At 42.0% G+C, this 15,531-nt stretch overlaps 1 protein-coding gene across 1 annotated transcript; it reads right to left on the reverse strand.

Annotated features, from left to right (window-relative positions):
- Positions 1-1,043: 1,043 nt before the first annotated feature.
- Positions 1,044-15,187, reverse strand: fgf5 (fibroblast growth factor 5). The gene is made up of 3 exons (XM_074671067.1): positions 14,579-15,187; positions 11,925-12,028; positions 1,044-2,097 (listed from the first exon to the last, which is right to left on the reverse strand). Exons 1-3 carry the CDS (start codon positions 14,787-14,789, stop codon positions 1,723-1,725), a joined length of 690 nt encoding a protein of 229 aa, XP_074527168.1. The 5' UTR covers positions 14,790-15,187; the 3' UTR covers positions 1,044-1,722.
- Between the last annotated feature and the right edge of the window lie 344 nt (positions 15,188-15,531).

Genomic DNA, 15,531 nt, shown 5'->3' on the forward strand with positions numbered 1-15,531 from the left:
CGTAGCGATACGGTTTGAAATGTGACAACAAGCAGACGTTATAACAGCCGGCTATTTGAGCGCTATCGGCAGCCCAGTGCTCTGACCTATCTGTAGGCTAACATGACAAGTAAACAGTCAGTTTGTAAGTAGTTAAGTAGCTGTTTAATTTTAGCTCAGCTGGCAGCCCGGTGCTCTAAGACAGAGGTTTTCAAAGTGGGGGCCGTGTCCCCCTGGGGGGCACCAGGGGGGCCTTAGAAAATAAGATGGAAGGGAAAAATGTAATTATTATAATAATCTTTTACATTTTATTTTATTATTTTATTTTTTATTTTGATAACTACTTGTCCTGAACATACAACACGTAAAGTGTCATAATCATCAGATTCTCTGATTGTACCTACCCGCACCTTGTGTGACAGCTGCAACTTTGGCATGACGATGTCATGATCTGTGTCGACCTGGGGTTTGCGCCTGTTATTAAGCTATCTGAAAAAACGTAACTGAACTTTGAGGCTTTTCTGTCTAACTATTGACTACATGGAAGAAAGAAGGCTGACAGAGCTCTGAAATGCCTTCTTCCTTTTGCATTGACCTAGTTTTGTGAGTCTGTTTAGCTTGTTTACAATTTCCTATCCTAAACAAATATAGTAATTATTGAAATGCTGTTTCTGGTCATGTCCTGCCAGTCATCGACCAATCAGAGCTAACGTAACCTCACTCTTCATTGTATTGATAGACTCTCAAGTTTGAACAGACCACTGCAGAATAACTGCTGACTGTGGGTTGGAATCAACATTAGCACAAACAGATTAGCTCTTTTAGCCTTTAGCTCGTGCTCTATCTCTCTCCTGTTTCTCTTTCTTCTGCTCTTCTGTCCTTTTTCTGTCTGACAGTTAGGCTCGAGTGTCCACCATCACTACAAAATTAATCACAGAAATTGTTTTCAGCAGAGAAAAACACAGATCTCTCTTCTTTCTACCAAACTTTGTGAGCTAGCGTGGTGTTGTCAGTGGTCCCGGAAGCTAATAAGTAGTAATTTGGATTACGTGGATTACGATCAGGCTTATATCTAGAAAGGAGACTTTGTCAAGATCACTTTCAAACTCCTCATAGCTGCTCTAAAATAAGACAAAAACACTTGATAAGACATGGAAGCTCTTCAGTTTGCAGTGCGAGGAAGATTTTCACGTTAAACAGATAAAATGTTGACTTTAGAGACAAAGTCATCTCTCTGTGGATCAGAGGAAGATCGGGGAGAGGAACCTGGGTTAGGGACTCACTTATTTCAGGCTCTAAAGCTGAACTCCACGACCTGTTGGACTTTGTTTAATGAATGATTTTGAAAGAGGGAGATTTTTTTGACATAACTTGTTATTTTTGAAGGTATTAAAATAGAGGTGTGGCTTCCTGAACTGAGTGGCTAAGCTAGAGGTCCCGACTCGACCTCCTCATAGGTCAAACGAGAGTCAGCTGAAGTCAGTAAATCCAAATAGGATGGGCGACATCATGGAGACGGCGTCCATGTTTTCTGTGGTCTTTGGAGGCCACCTGGAACATGGATCAGGACCGAGCATCGTTAACATGTAAACACGTCCACAGGTGTACCCGGCAGCCCTTTGAGGTTTGTCACACTTCACAGAAACCCGGAATGCTTCGTCGTGATAAATATCCGCCGTGTGTCCGTTCATCTTTAGGACATCAGTTCCCACAGCGTCTCTGATCAGATCCAGACCCTGACCTCTACCCAAACCGGTATTTGGGCCAGTATTTGACCTGTGTTCGTCTGGGCACTGCTCCCGCCTGGACGCTACCTTTGGTGAGAAGTTTGGGCGGGGCTTGTACAGGGGGCGGGGCTTTCCTCCTTTCCTTGCTCCGGTCTGCGATCGTGAAGCCTCGCTCCCTGCTGTCGTGCAGGCCGACCCGTGGCAGGAAGTGAGTGGAGACATGCTGGGATTTGACCCTGGGACTGGAGCCCATCTTGGCTTTGCCTCGCTTGTTGAGGGCCACGAACCAGTCCCGACCCGTGCGGTGGTTCCTGTGGATGACTGAGGCGTAGGTGTTGTAGCTGTTCTCCTGGAAACGCTCCCTGAACTTACAGTCGTCTGAGAACCACTCCTACAGGGGAGAGAAGAGAAAGAGGTTTCACCTTTAGCCGTCTGTCTGTGGATAAAGACCAAACCTGGACAGATCCTTCATAAAACCCAAACTATCCCAGAACCAGAGTCAGACTTCTCTGTTCTCCATAAAGCGTCTGATTGTGATCTGATCCGCTCAGCTGCTGTAAACCTGAGACCGCTCCAAACAACGTTGGACCTCATCCTAAGGCGGCTGTCAGGGTCTCTGAAATGACTCCTTATCACAGAGATGCTTGACTGACAGCAGCAGAGGCTCACAAACTCATTACGGGCAGAGAGACTGAGATACTGAAGACATGAAGACCAGAGCAAAGTGCCGGCTTCACGCAGGAAGAGCTGCAGCCACAGAAATATCCCTAACAGAGTCCCAACCATTGTCTTCCATCACTTTAATACATTTTCACTTTTCTAAAGACTGCTGGAGTTACACTTCTGCACAAATATGCAAAAATCTGATAGCTAAGAGGCTTGAGTTTGAGTCTTTTGCTGGAAGAAATGTGTAAGAACAACTGTGGCAATGGAACACAGGTGAGTGTTGAACTGCAAAGGTGAAGAAAAAAAGTGACCAAAAATGGAAAAATCATGAAAAAAGTCCTGTGCTGCTCTAAAAATAAGCAGGAAAAGAGGATTCATGCAGACAGGGAGACAGAGCATCAGAACATTTCCAGAAAGAGGTTTTCACTCCAGAGAAATGAAGTCAAAGAAAGTCCAGAAGCTCAGTGAGGAAAGTTTCCTTCAGCTTCCAAAAGCACTCTCTCACTGGGACTGGACACTCTGACATCACAGGATTCTAGTGACATCATAGAATTTTGGTGACATTCTTGGAGTCTGATGACATTGTAAAAATCAAGCAACATTCTAGAATCCTGGAAACAATAAATAATTTGGTAACAGTCTAGAATTCTGAAATGGTTCCACAACTCTGGTGTTGTTCACGAATAATATTAATATTCTAAATTCTGCCAACATTCTAGAATTTTGGCAACGCTTAAAAATTCTGGAATGTTGCCAGAGTTCAGGGGTTAGTGCAGAATTGTGATACTATTCTAGAAATTGAGCAACATTCTAGAATTCCAGTTTTAATTTACAAACCCCCAACAGACTACTGAAGACAGGAAGATGGAGCTATGGCCTAATGAAACAAAGTCTGAACTCTTTGCTTCATCAGGATTTCTGTATGTCGTACGTAGAGGAGGCTGAGGACAGGATGGTTCCTCAGGGTGGGACATCACATGGAAACATGGCGGAAAGCTGGATGGTCTGGGGCTGGTTTACTGGATCCAGGGTCTGGGACTTGTACAGAGTGAGAGGCACCCTGAACCAAAAATGGCTCCCACAGTATTCTGTAGCACCTGGCATGCAGTACCAACTGGGTCAGGGGTCTGAAACCTCTACTTTCATTGGGGTCATTTTTCCTCAGCTCACCTGGATTAAAGTCATTCAGGAGCCACAAAATCTACTTTATCTTCACAATAAAGACAACAAAAAAGTTTGTAAAATTCTACACATAGTAAAACTCTAGTGAATAATTATCCAAACAAGACATTTTTTGTGTTTATAAAATTGTACTTGAGATGTCTAGGCTTTTTGTTTCTAATAAATTTGCAAATATTTTTTAAAAATGAAAAATTCCATAATTTTGCAAATAGCAAAATTTTCAAAAATCTTTCAAAAATTTTGAAATTTCAAAAATGAGCAATACTTTAAAAAATGAAATTTCAAAAATGCCAAAATTTAATAAACTTGCAAAAACAGTTATGTAAAAAATGTGCTAAATTGTAAAAAAAAAAAGAAAAAAGAAAAAAATCCAATACTTAAAAAAGATGAAATTGAAATAATTTTCAAAAGTTAAAAAAAAACTCAAAATAAAGAAATAAAAAAAATCTCAAAAAATGTAAAAAACTTTTTTTGCAAGACTTTATCCATATTAAATTTAACAAAATGTTGATGCATAATTATAAGTAGTGTCAGTGTCAATCATTAATACCCTATGTAAGAAAAAATAAAAATTCTTTACTACATTTCAGAGTACAATGAGACATTATACTGCATCAATGTTAATAAAAAACTGGAAAACCTGGGCTGTTATTAAACTTTTGACCACTAGTGTACAAAGTAATGTCTCTTAATGAGCTAATTAGTTAACAACTTGCTGTTGTAAACTAACATTGTTTTAAGAGCTGTAATGCTCCAAGTAGAATTAAACTAGCTCTCAAAAACAGCCTGAGTTTTGTTAATATCTGAGAAAGCCTAAGAGAAGGACGGCCATGAAACCTGTGAGGATTTTTCCACTTCTCGTCTTTCCAAAGAAAGAAAAAGAAGAGCTGTGCCGTGTTTGAGATGATGTTTTTAAATGTGTTTTCTGTTTCTAGAAGAACTCATGAGACCAGGTTTAATAACATATCTTCCAGATAATCGAGGATCATTTCCTGATCACGCACAAATATGTGGGGTCGACAGAGGCATGCCGAGCATCGCTCTGCTCTGGTCCTGGTTGCAGGAGCTGAGATGTAGATACCGGTTTATGTCGTCCTATAAATATCATGGTGGGAACTTGTCCTGCGCTCAGCGGTTCCTGCGCTCCTGCTGCAGAACAGACGCCTCGTTTAACCTCGCGCCATCCTGAAATCAAACAAACTGTTCTGCTTTGCTGCAGAGTGAAGCATAGCAGAAAATGATGCCATTACAGCGCTCGGTAAACATGCCAGTCACAGGAGAGCACGCCGTGCTTTAAGTTATTCAAAGTGACCGAACGCTCCTCGGGGCTGTTGGTTTTTGAAACCATCAGACCTCAGAGTCTCTGCAGCAGCCGAGATTTAACAGAACACAGAAACACGGGAGCACAGCGGCTCTGCTCGCAGTCAGAGAGCTACACGTCTGGAAACAGATCCACTGAAGCATGTCTGAGTGAGCACGTACACACATGTACACACACACACACACACACACAGGAAGGAGCTGAGCCCCTGTGGAGGGTTTAACCGCTGCAGTTAGATTCCAGAGATCTTATTGTTAAAATCATAATGCTTGTACAGCTGTCTAACCTGGCTCTGCCCCGCAGCATTGGTCACACTCTTTTAAAGGGACCTTTCCCATGATCCTCGGGGTGAGCTGCATCAGGCTAGAGGTGGAAACTGACTGAGGATGACTTTTGAAAAGCACTTAAAAGTCTAATTAATGGCTTTAAGGTGCAGTTTTCAACTAACAAAGCAAGGGAATAGTCGGTTTTACTGATTCATGTTTGAGACATAAGCAAGAAGAAAACAGCTCAAATGTTAAATGACGTATAGATCACAAACTGTAAAAAAAATAATAACAATAATGGAAGTCATCTTGTTCAGCTTGAGATGAGGTCTCCACAAAAACTGCTCCCCCTGGTGGCTGGCTGCAGTATAGGTAAAAAAAAAAAAATCCATCTCCCCAGTCATTCCAGATGGGCTGTGGTCAAACTTTGAAAAAATTAATACACCTGGTAGAAATGTTCCTCACGTCCGATTGTTGTGGTGATTTGTAGACATCATTTGTCTGCCTTGTATCCGGGCCGTCTTTATTCTGAAAAGTTTCATTTTAATTAGCTATAAGAGGTTAAAAACAAGGCTTTACGTCATGTTTATCGTAGATTGACAGCTGACGTTCTTGTGAATTTTTTTTCGGGGATTGTGAAATATGTTGAGAGGGAGAGCCAAGATGTACGAAAGCCCATTTTCACCAGTTAAAAAAAAGGTTGAAATTATGAAATAATAAGTCATATGAAATTACGAGATCTTTGTGCTGTTGCTGGCATTGTGGTTTCTGCATTAGTGGATCACCTCACTGGCCCAGCCATTAGAATAATATGCAATCCTAAACAAAGTAACTCATTCCACCAATTGAATAGAAAGATAATAATAAACATAATAAAAAAAACCTAACAAGGGTGTGTTTGCTTAACACTGTCCAACCAAAATCTCATCTTTATGACTTTTTATCTCACAGTTCTGATTTTATTATCTCGAAATAACGACTTATGTCTAACAATCAAATCTTTCTCATCTCATAACTTTGACTTTTTATTCCATAATAATGACTTTTTATCTCATATTTTCCACTATATTATGTTATAATTTTTACCTTTATCTCTTAATTATGACTTTTTATATCAAAATATTGACTTATAGTTCATAATTATGACTTTATTATCAAATAATTATGACTTTGTGACCTCATAATTTTGACCTTTTATCTTATTATGTCATTATTTCAAAATTTTATCTCATCATTTTGACTTTTTATCTTATAATTTTGATTTTATTATCTCAAATATTGTCTAATGTCTCACAATCATGATTTTCTTATCTCATAATTTTGACTTTTTATAACATATTTTCTACTATATTATATTATAATTTTGACCTTTATCTCCAAATCATGACTTTCATCTCATAGTACTGACTTGAGTATCTCACAATTTTGACCTTTTTATGACAGAATTTCAACATTTTAGCTCATCATTATGGCTTTGTAAGTCATAATTCCATTTTTATTATCTCAAAATACTGACTCAAATCTCACAATAATGACTTTGTTTTTTCACAATTTTGACTTCATAATCTCATAATGGTGATTTTTTTATTTTAAAATTTGACGTTTACCTCCCAATTTTGACTATATTATGTCATTTTTTTTACTTTTTATTCCAAAAGTATGGCTTTTTGCCTCATAAGTTAGACCTTTATCTCACAATTTCGACAACATTATGTCATAATTTTGCCATTTCATCTCATAATTATGGCTTTTTGTCTAATAACTTGAACATATTATCTCATAATTTTGATTTAATGATCTCTCTAAGATAGCTTCTACTGCGCAGACTGCACAGCAGCTGCCGATAGCGGTACCTGTGACGGGGGTATTTTGGCTTTAAAACTCTACAATTGCAAATGGCAGAGCCACACCGTCCACTCTGTTTACTGTCTGTGGTTTTAACTCTGGACTCACAGGCAAAGCAGTTTTCAACAAACAAAGAAGCGTAACAAGCTTCTTTATTTCTGAGCTTGAGGATCTGTTTTCAAGGAAATATTCTGTGGATGCTTCTCAAAGACAGATGAGACTAAACCCTCATTTTACTGATTCTACATATCTGTGTAAGACATAAACAAGTAGAAAGCAGCTAAATTATTATAATGGCGTATGGATACTTTGTGCAGTTATGATCCTGTGTATCTGACTCTCTGTGTCACTGCTCAGCTCATGTATTCGACCTTTGACCTTCCACTCCGCTCTGTTTGTGATGTCCTGCCGAGCGGCTTGTGCATCTGTCTCCCGCTCTGCTATTTAGCCGATAAATTTCACAGTGAAAACATCTAAATATTTAAGATGACAGACAGTGAAACGAGAGACGCCTCAGAGAGTCACCTGACACCTCGACGAGGGGCCCGAGCCTGAACCGGCCCCAGACTTTGTACATCCCCCTTGACTCAACACGGCGGTTGAACAGCAGAGTGCAGCTGCAGACACAGATTGGAGTTTTAGAAGAACAAATATTTCTCTGAGGCAGAGCTGAGAGAGGAGGCAGGAGTAAGCTCTGGATGCAAAGACCCAGACTCTGAGAGCGCGAGGGGTCTGCAGCGAGGCTTTCTGCAGAAAGAAACTGATCAGACTTTGATTTACAGCGCGTGAAACTGACATTTAGAGATTCTTTTCATATAGATCTGCAACGTCACTTCTATTTTCAAACTTTACGCTCTGTTTATGACGGCTTTCTCTGCACATTTGATGCAGATTCTGGTCAGACTGATGCACGAATCAGGAAAACAAAGAGAGCTTTGCACCTCATGTGACCAAAATTATTCAAAGGTACTCAAGGTTGGGGTTCGGTCTCAAAAAAATTCCAGAATGTCGCCAGAATTCTGGGGTCAGTGTACAATGGTGATACTATTCTAGAAATTGAGCAACATTCCAGAACTCCGGTGATAATTTAGAACCCTGAAACATTCTAAAACTCTGTTAACATTCTGGAATCCTGAAAGCGTTCCACAACTCAGGTGTCATTCAAAAATAGTATTTACATTCTAGAATATTTGTGACATTCAAAAATCGGGAAAAGGTCTGGAAGAGCCAAAGCCAGACCAGAACCAGTTTCTGAGCATCAACAGTTTCACATCTTCAAAGAGGTGGTAGTGTCCCATTCTCAGGTTCAGTTACTGTGAAGAGGAGACTTTGAGCTGTTTGTGTTGTTGTATTGTAGTTGTAATGCCGGCTCATTCCAGTAGATGGAGGTAATTTACCAAAACCTGCCACCCACACTGACAAACAGCATTAGCACCGTGCATTGTGGGAAACAGTATGCCAGGTAGACTGGTCCATTGCATACTGAGAAATTTTGCTGGATCAGTAGGACATCCAGGGGTTTTTGAAGGTTTTCACATACTGACTACCACAGGCTAAATTTCAGCCAAAATAATAGGCACTGCTAGCGTAGTAGGTGGTTTGGAAAACAGCCATTGTTTAGTTCTGCCATTGCTATTTCTTCTTTGTGTATCACTAAAGCTACACATCGGACAGTAACAGCAACACTGCCCCCCACGGTTTCAGGTGGTACTGCTCCATTTCGGCTGCAGGATAGTCAGTATATGTATGTAACAGTTAGCATAAATGAGCCTTTAGCCCAGGGGTGGCCAACCTGTGGCCGCATGTGGCTCTTTGCCTTTTATTTGCCTTTTATTATTATGAGTAGTGGTGTGCTGATCAATCTAAAATATTGATATAGTGATGCCTACATTGGGATCAGTGTTGATCAATACTTGGGTGATGAGAATGATACCTAATTTTCGGTTTCTCTTCTCTACATGAGCTCCTCTTGATTGCTCATGTGCTCATAGCTATCTAGATAGATGGATGGAAATGTATTACTTTTCACTTTATGTCATTTCGTTTATGTGTGGGAATCTAAAACCAATTCTTGATGAGAATTGCTACAGAGCTATAGGACCTTACGACGACTAGCCTGCTATCTTAGCTTAGCGGTTAGCCACGGTTTCCCAAGAAAACTTTGGTTCAGGTTTTACTTTCTTGCAAGAGATTCCTGATTAATACACTCCTTATTTACCAAAAACAATATAAACAAAACAGCGCTAGCTTGATGCTAACGTGTATGGAAAATTGCATTGATATGCTAGTGGTTGGCATGATACTGAGAACTCCAAATGTCAAAATACTAACAGGCAAATTAAAGAAAAGTTACATACAGACTCAGGGCTTGCTTCATAACTACGGCAAGGTTCCAAACAACTTAGAATATTGCTATAACCACTTCAAGACACTAGATGGCCTACTTGAGTCAGTAGTAACAACATATAAAAAAATAGTACATATGCGTCTCATAACATGTAGATTTTTACTTATTTCTGTATATCTACACCCAGAGATACCCAGATCCAGTGACTAATTACATATTTATTCACTTACGAACTTAATTTAATGTTGTCGCCACAGAAAACCAGCAAAGCTACTTTTTGTGCAGAGAAGATTCACAAGAGGAATTGAAAAGGGAATATATCAATAAGCAGAATCGATAAGAGCAGTGGTATCAATAAAATAGTATCAATGCCCATCCTTAGCCGCTCCACAGATTGAGGCTGCTTCTTATATCTCTAAAACGCTCAAACTGCCAAAAACATCAGTTAATCTTAATCCTCACACAGACACAAACATCCCAGACTTGACCTTTGACCCTGTGCAGGAGAAGTGGAGGTGTAAAGTTGGACTTTCACATGTGACTTTTTGAAATCTCAGAGTTGGAGTTTAGGGCAGACGCCATGTTGGACCTGGAGGAGTAAAACCCAGGGCGTCAGATGGCGGCTGTGCATTACAAACTAGTTTGACTCAGCGTGCTGTTTATCTTCTCTGCTTTGTTTTCTCGTCTCATCCGTGTCGGCACAGTTTGAGGTTTCACTGGAGTCCTGTTTGAGATGTAGTGACCCTGAGAAACTTTGTCATTTGGCTGCTTTCTTTACATAAGCTGGAACGAGAAGGGAACAGTGGCATCATCTGTGTAAAGACGCCACATCGCTCCCCGCTGACGGAGCTTCGTGGAACAATCCTCTGAGCTGAGGGGGAATAACTCTGCTCAGCAGCCGCAGCAGCGTGCAGACTCCCCGGCTCTCTCCGGCTGATTGTTGACTCGCATATTGATCTCCCTGCTCTGTGCGCTATCAGCCGGCCCAGACACCACTTAATCTGCTCTGCCCATTAGCACATGCTAATGGGAGCCGTGTCGATGTGTTTGCCTGCCAGCGGACCCTCAGTTGAGCCGTCAGCGCGACCGGCTGCAGGCTGACCGGCCCGCTGACAGCAGAGAGGAAGAGCTGCAGCGGGCAGAGCTCTGGGTGTTTGGGGGGATTTGAAAGACTCAGAAACTGAAGATTACAGCAGTGTGCCATGACATGCTGATGTCAGATTTATGGGTTTTTGTTATGCAGCACAAACCCAAAGCTGCAAAAACTAATAAATAAAACAAACACAGATTCAGTCTGCACAGTTTTTCATTTCCAGAAGTCAAACTACACCAGCAGGTTCACAGGAGTCACCGAGACACCAGCAAGACAGACCATAACCAGATACACAAGAGTCCAAAACACTGTGCATGAAACATGAAACCCTAGTGGGCACACATAGTAATACAGCTTTTTTTATTTTTTATTTTATTTTATTTTTTTGACATGAGGCTCTGTGGGGACTGATTCACTGCCAGAGACAGACCCTAGTGGACACACAAGGAACTGCATCTTTTTTTTAAATTTTTTAAATGAGGCTCTATGGGGACTGACTCACTGCTGGAGACAGGCTCTAGTGGACATTCATGGAACTGCAGCTTTTTTTTTAACATTGGGCACTATGGGGACTGACTCACTGCAGACGACAGACTCTAGTGGACACACATGGAACTGCAGCCTTTCTTCTTTTAACATTGGGCTCTATGGGGACTGACCCACTGCTGGAGACAGACTGTAGTGGACACTTATGGAACTGCAGCTTTTTTTTTTTTTTGACTTGAGGCTCTATAGGGACTGATTCACTGCAAGCAACAGACTCTAGTGGACACTCATGGAACTGCAACCTTTTTTAACATTAGGATCTATAGGAACTGACTCACTGCAGATGGCAGACTCTAGTGGACACTCATGGAACTGCAGCTTTTTTTCTTTTAACATTGGGCTCTATGGGGACTGACCCACTGCTTGAGACGAACTCTAGTGGACACTCGGGGAACTTAACTTTTTTTTTTCTTTACATGAGGCTCTATAGGGACTGACTCACTGCAGGAGATAGACTCTAGTGGACAGTCATGGAACTGCTGCTTTTTTAACATTGGGCACTATGGGGACTGACTCTCTGCTGGAGACAGACTTTTGTGGAAACTCAGGGAACTGCAGCCCTTTTTTTTACATTGGGATCTATGGGGACTGACTCACTGCTGGAGACGAACTCTAGTGGACACTCATAGTACTACAGCTTTTTTTGACATGAGGCTCTATAGGGACTGATTCACTCACGTGACAGACTCAAGGGGACACTTTGGGGAAACTGCAACTTTTTAAACATTAGGCTCTATGGGGACTGACTCACTGCAGGCAACAGACTCTAGTGGACACTCAGAGAACTGCAGGTTATTTACATATTTCATCTTTACACAAGTCGATATCTTTGCTACACATCAACTTAAGCTGCATGATGTGAACTCAGATTACTTCCTTAGATCAGTGCAAGTTGAGTTGTGCCAAGTCAGCATGGTGTGTGTGTGATTGTGTGTGTATGTGTGAGTCTTACAGTAGCGTGGAGCCGTCCTCTTTTATTCATGGCCAGGAATCTGTTACTGTAGACCCCTTTGATGCCGATGACCCCCTGAGAGATGGCGAAGAGCTCCAGGACACCTGTGAGGACAAACAACACGCTCTGATGATGGATGGGCCGGGGTATTTTTACTCCTCCTGTCAGTTTCTGTGTCTCGCTCTGACCAGGCTCTGCTCTTATGTCAGCTCAGTTACCAGTCAGGACGCAGCTTTGGAGTTCATGTTGATCAGTTCACTGGGGCAGATTTGGGGTATCTAGACTTTACCTGTGTAGATACTGATCTGAGACCTTTTGCCTTTTCTACCCTCACAGTTTAAAAACAGACTCATTGAATAAAAAGATCACAACAGTTTTTGACCTGACCATTGTAAAATAATGATTTCTACTTGTGCACAAGTAACTGTGATTCCAGTGAATACAAACTTAGCAAACAATGCACTAACACCTTTGTCGACCCTGTCTGCAAAAAATGTGCATCAAGTTATCTGTACGAGTAGACAGATGACATTCCACATAAATTAAGTCAAAAAAATGTGCCGCTCCCCCTGCTGGCTGTCTGCAGAAAAGGTCATAAATCCTGCTCTTTCACGTAATCAAAAAGGACATGGGGCAATTTCTAAAATAAAAAAAAAAGGTCTAAAACATGTTTGACCTTAATTTTCTGTCATCTTTATCTTTAAATTCTACCTTATTATCTCTGAATTCTAGCTTTTAATCTTTAAATTCTACATTTTGAGCTTTAATTTCCACCTTTGACCTTTAATTATAAATTTTATATTTGATTTCTACCTTTTGATATTTGATTTATGCCTTTTGACCTTTAAAGTCTACTTTTTGATTTGAATTCTACCATTTAATCTTTACTTTATACTTTTTGATCTTTCATTGCCACCTTTGACCTTTAATTATAACTTTGATATCTGAATTCTGCCTTTGACCTTAGAATTACACCTTCTGGTCTTTGAATTCTACATTTAAGTCTTAACATTCTGCTCTTTGGTGTTTGAATTAAACTGTTTGACCTTTAATTCAACCTTTGATCTGTAATGTCTATCTTTTGATCTTTCAATTTTACCTTTGACCCTTGAATTCTACCTTCTGATCTTTGAATTCTACATTTTAATCTCAAAATTCCGCCTTTTGATCTTTGAATCATACTTTTTGACCTTTTATTCACCCTTTGACCATTAAATTCTACCTTTGATCGTAAGGCAGAGTGCTGAGTAAAGGTCGTACCACATGAAGGCAAAAAAAACTTCAGCAGCCGACCCCTCGTCTGTATTAAGGCCATGACTGACAGCTGTGTCGACCAATGAGGCTCTTGCATGCCACAAACACAAACAACATTTTGCATTTCTATGAGTGTCTGGCTTCACTTGATGAGTCGTCCATCTTTATATACGGCTAATCACTTAGTGCATCTCCATGGTAAGCTCCACTGTCTTCACATGTTCTGAGCGCTCCGACCTAACAAGTGGCTTCTTCCATTATTTACCAGTTTATGTAAACAACAAATGTTTATATGAGACTGAGTTCCCTAGAAATAAATTAAATAGATATCTCCCCAGATTGAAGGATAAAAAATAAGAGCATATAAGTTTGACTTCTCTTACTCCTGCTCCTGTTTTATTATTGTCTAAGGAGCATTAAACATGATCCACTGTGATGGTTAAAGATTCCTCGTGTTACAGTCCTCGGTCTGGTCCTCGGAGCCGTCCTGCAGGAAGTGGAACCACATGGCTGTCGTGTTGAAGTCCATGTAACCTGACAACTCTTCTGAAGGGGACCGTGAAATGGACGCACTTTCACGCTGAGCTCTGGCTGTGTTTGTCAGCAGACGAGCAACCGGGGATCTGACTCTGCTGCAAAAACTGAAAACGTGATTTATGGCTTCAGGACTTCAGGACGGAGAGGATCTGTGAGGTCTGGGCTGGAAATGTTGGTATAGATTTAAAGAGAGATAACTTTTTAATTATCCTTTAACATATTCTGAAAACTTAGAGCAGGTGGAGCTGAAGTATTTGGAGACAATTTTGCAAACCTGTGGACTTATTAAGCTCTAGATGCAGATGCAGCAAAAGTTTGCAGGACATATGTTTGTTTAAACTTTGTCTGACCCATGGTAACCTTTTCTTCTCTTCATGAAGTATTAAACTCAAGGTGTTACAGCTGGTCTTAGAGCTCTGATCTGAGGAGGAACTCTTTTTCTGAGCTGCTGCTGTTGTTCTTTTTGCTGTTTGGAGCTGCATTGTTAAGATACCGACCGTGCTGATTGGGAATCCAACACATCCTCACTGCTGCACCTGTTACTTCCACAAATAGTCTACCTGCCAACATCCAGAGACACAAACAGGCTCGTGGGCAGATGGCCGCAGCGCGCGAGCCTCACAGGGTCAGCAGCCTAAGTTTAGGAGCGCGAGACTCTCCCGCTTCCTGTTTAAATCATGATTGTTATAAATGTTGAAGCAGATTCAGCAGTGACAGACAGGAGAGGATTAATCAGAGTGCGCAGGGCTGCGGATCCCAGTGCGCAATCTCAGCGGGGCGCGCTGGACTCACGTGCGCGTCAGACGTTTTATAATTGATCAGAGAGGCTGCTCGGAGCTCCGGGACACCGGAGGGGGACTTACTCAGCTGGTTGGGCTCATGGCTGCCGTTCACTCTGCCGTCCGGGTGAATCTGGAGGTGGAAGCCGATGCCAACCCGACAGTAGAGCCTGCAAGTCCTGCGTCCCGAGCGGACCTCCTCCTCCTGAAGTTGTCGCTCCAAAGCGACGTGCTGAGCTCCGGCGGCGGCAGAGATGAAGTGAGCGACGGTCAGAAGGCAGAGAGGAACGTTCATTCTTCCAGAGAGGAGGCTCTCTCCTCAGGCTGCGTCCAGCATGTCCGCGTCGCTCCTCAGGTCCGGGTGCGCACACACGCCTGCAGCGCTGCTGGGCATTACCCCGGCTGCAGGAGCTGGAGCTGCGGAGCTGCTGGCACGGGGATATTTATAACGCCAGTGATCTCACTGCTCCGTGCATGCCTGAGCTCTAAAGGACGCTCTTTCATCCGGATTTTGTCGCCGAGATGCCACTCCTGCTCAGCACCGATCCACAGCAGCGGGGCGTGAAGAGAGCGAGACTGACGCCGCACATGTTCCAGGGGATGGTCCGCGCCAGGACGCACCGAGCGCGGCATTTTACGCGCAGGGAGACATCGTTTAACTACACATTAGTTCCGTTAGTTCCGTGGAGAGGGCTCTTCTCTGGAGGACTGAGGGAGCAGAGCATCAGGTGGAGCAGCAGAGTTTTAGACACTGACTCACCAGGACTCTCAGCAGCTGTATTTATAGGCTTTAGTCCACCTTATCATCTGATACGTCCTGAGGCTTACAGGAGAGGCTCTGACAGGCTGCTGATGGATCTGAGCTGTGTGCAGAGGGAACACAAGCAGACCAAAACAAGCTCTGAGGGCTTTAGACACAGAACTCTTCCCTCCTTTGTTTCTGCCTGATGATCAGTGTCCCCTTAAAGTTGAAGTTAAGTGTCTCCAATAACCATTTTGTGGTGGTAGCCAACAAAAGCAGACTCGTAACTTTTGAC

This window comes from Halichoeres trimaculatus, unplaced genomic scaffold (assembly GCF_033239565.1).
Source record: "Halichoeres trimaculatus isolate MK-OKI-2021-1 unplaced genomic scaffold, fHalTri1.1 fHalTri1_scaffold_5, whole genome shotgun sequence".
NCBI lineage: Eukaryota > Metazoa > Chordata > Actinopteri > Labriformes > Labridae > Halichoeres > Halichoeres trimaculatus.

Bases quoted from the DNA above. Each gene is read 5' to 3' on its own strand.
- fgf5 (XM_074671067.1), bottom strand. From the start codon at position 14,789: ATGAACGTTCCTCTCTGCCTTCTGACCGTCGCTCACTTCATCTCTGCC. The intron at 12,029-14,578 runs GTAAGTCCCCCT...TTGTCCTCACAG, and splicing joins CCATGAGCCCAACCAGCTGA to GTGTCCTGGAGCTCTTCGCC. The intron at 2,098-11,924 runs GTAAGACTCACA...TCTCCCCTGTAG, and splicing joins GAGGACGGCTCCACGCTACT to GAGTGGTTCTCAGACGACTG.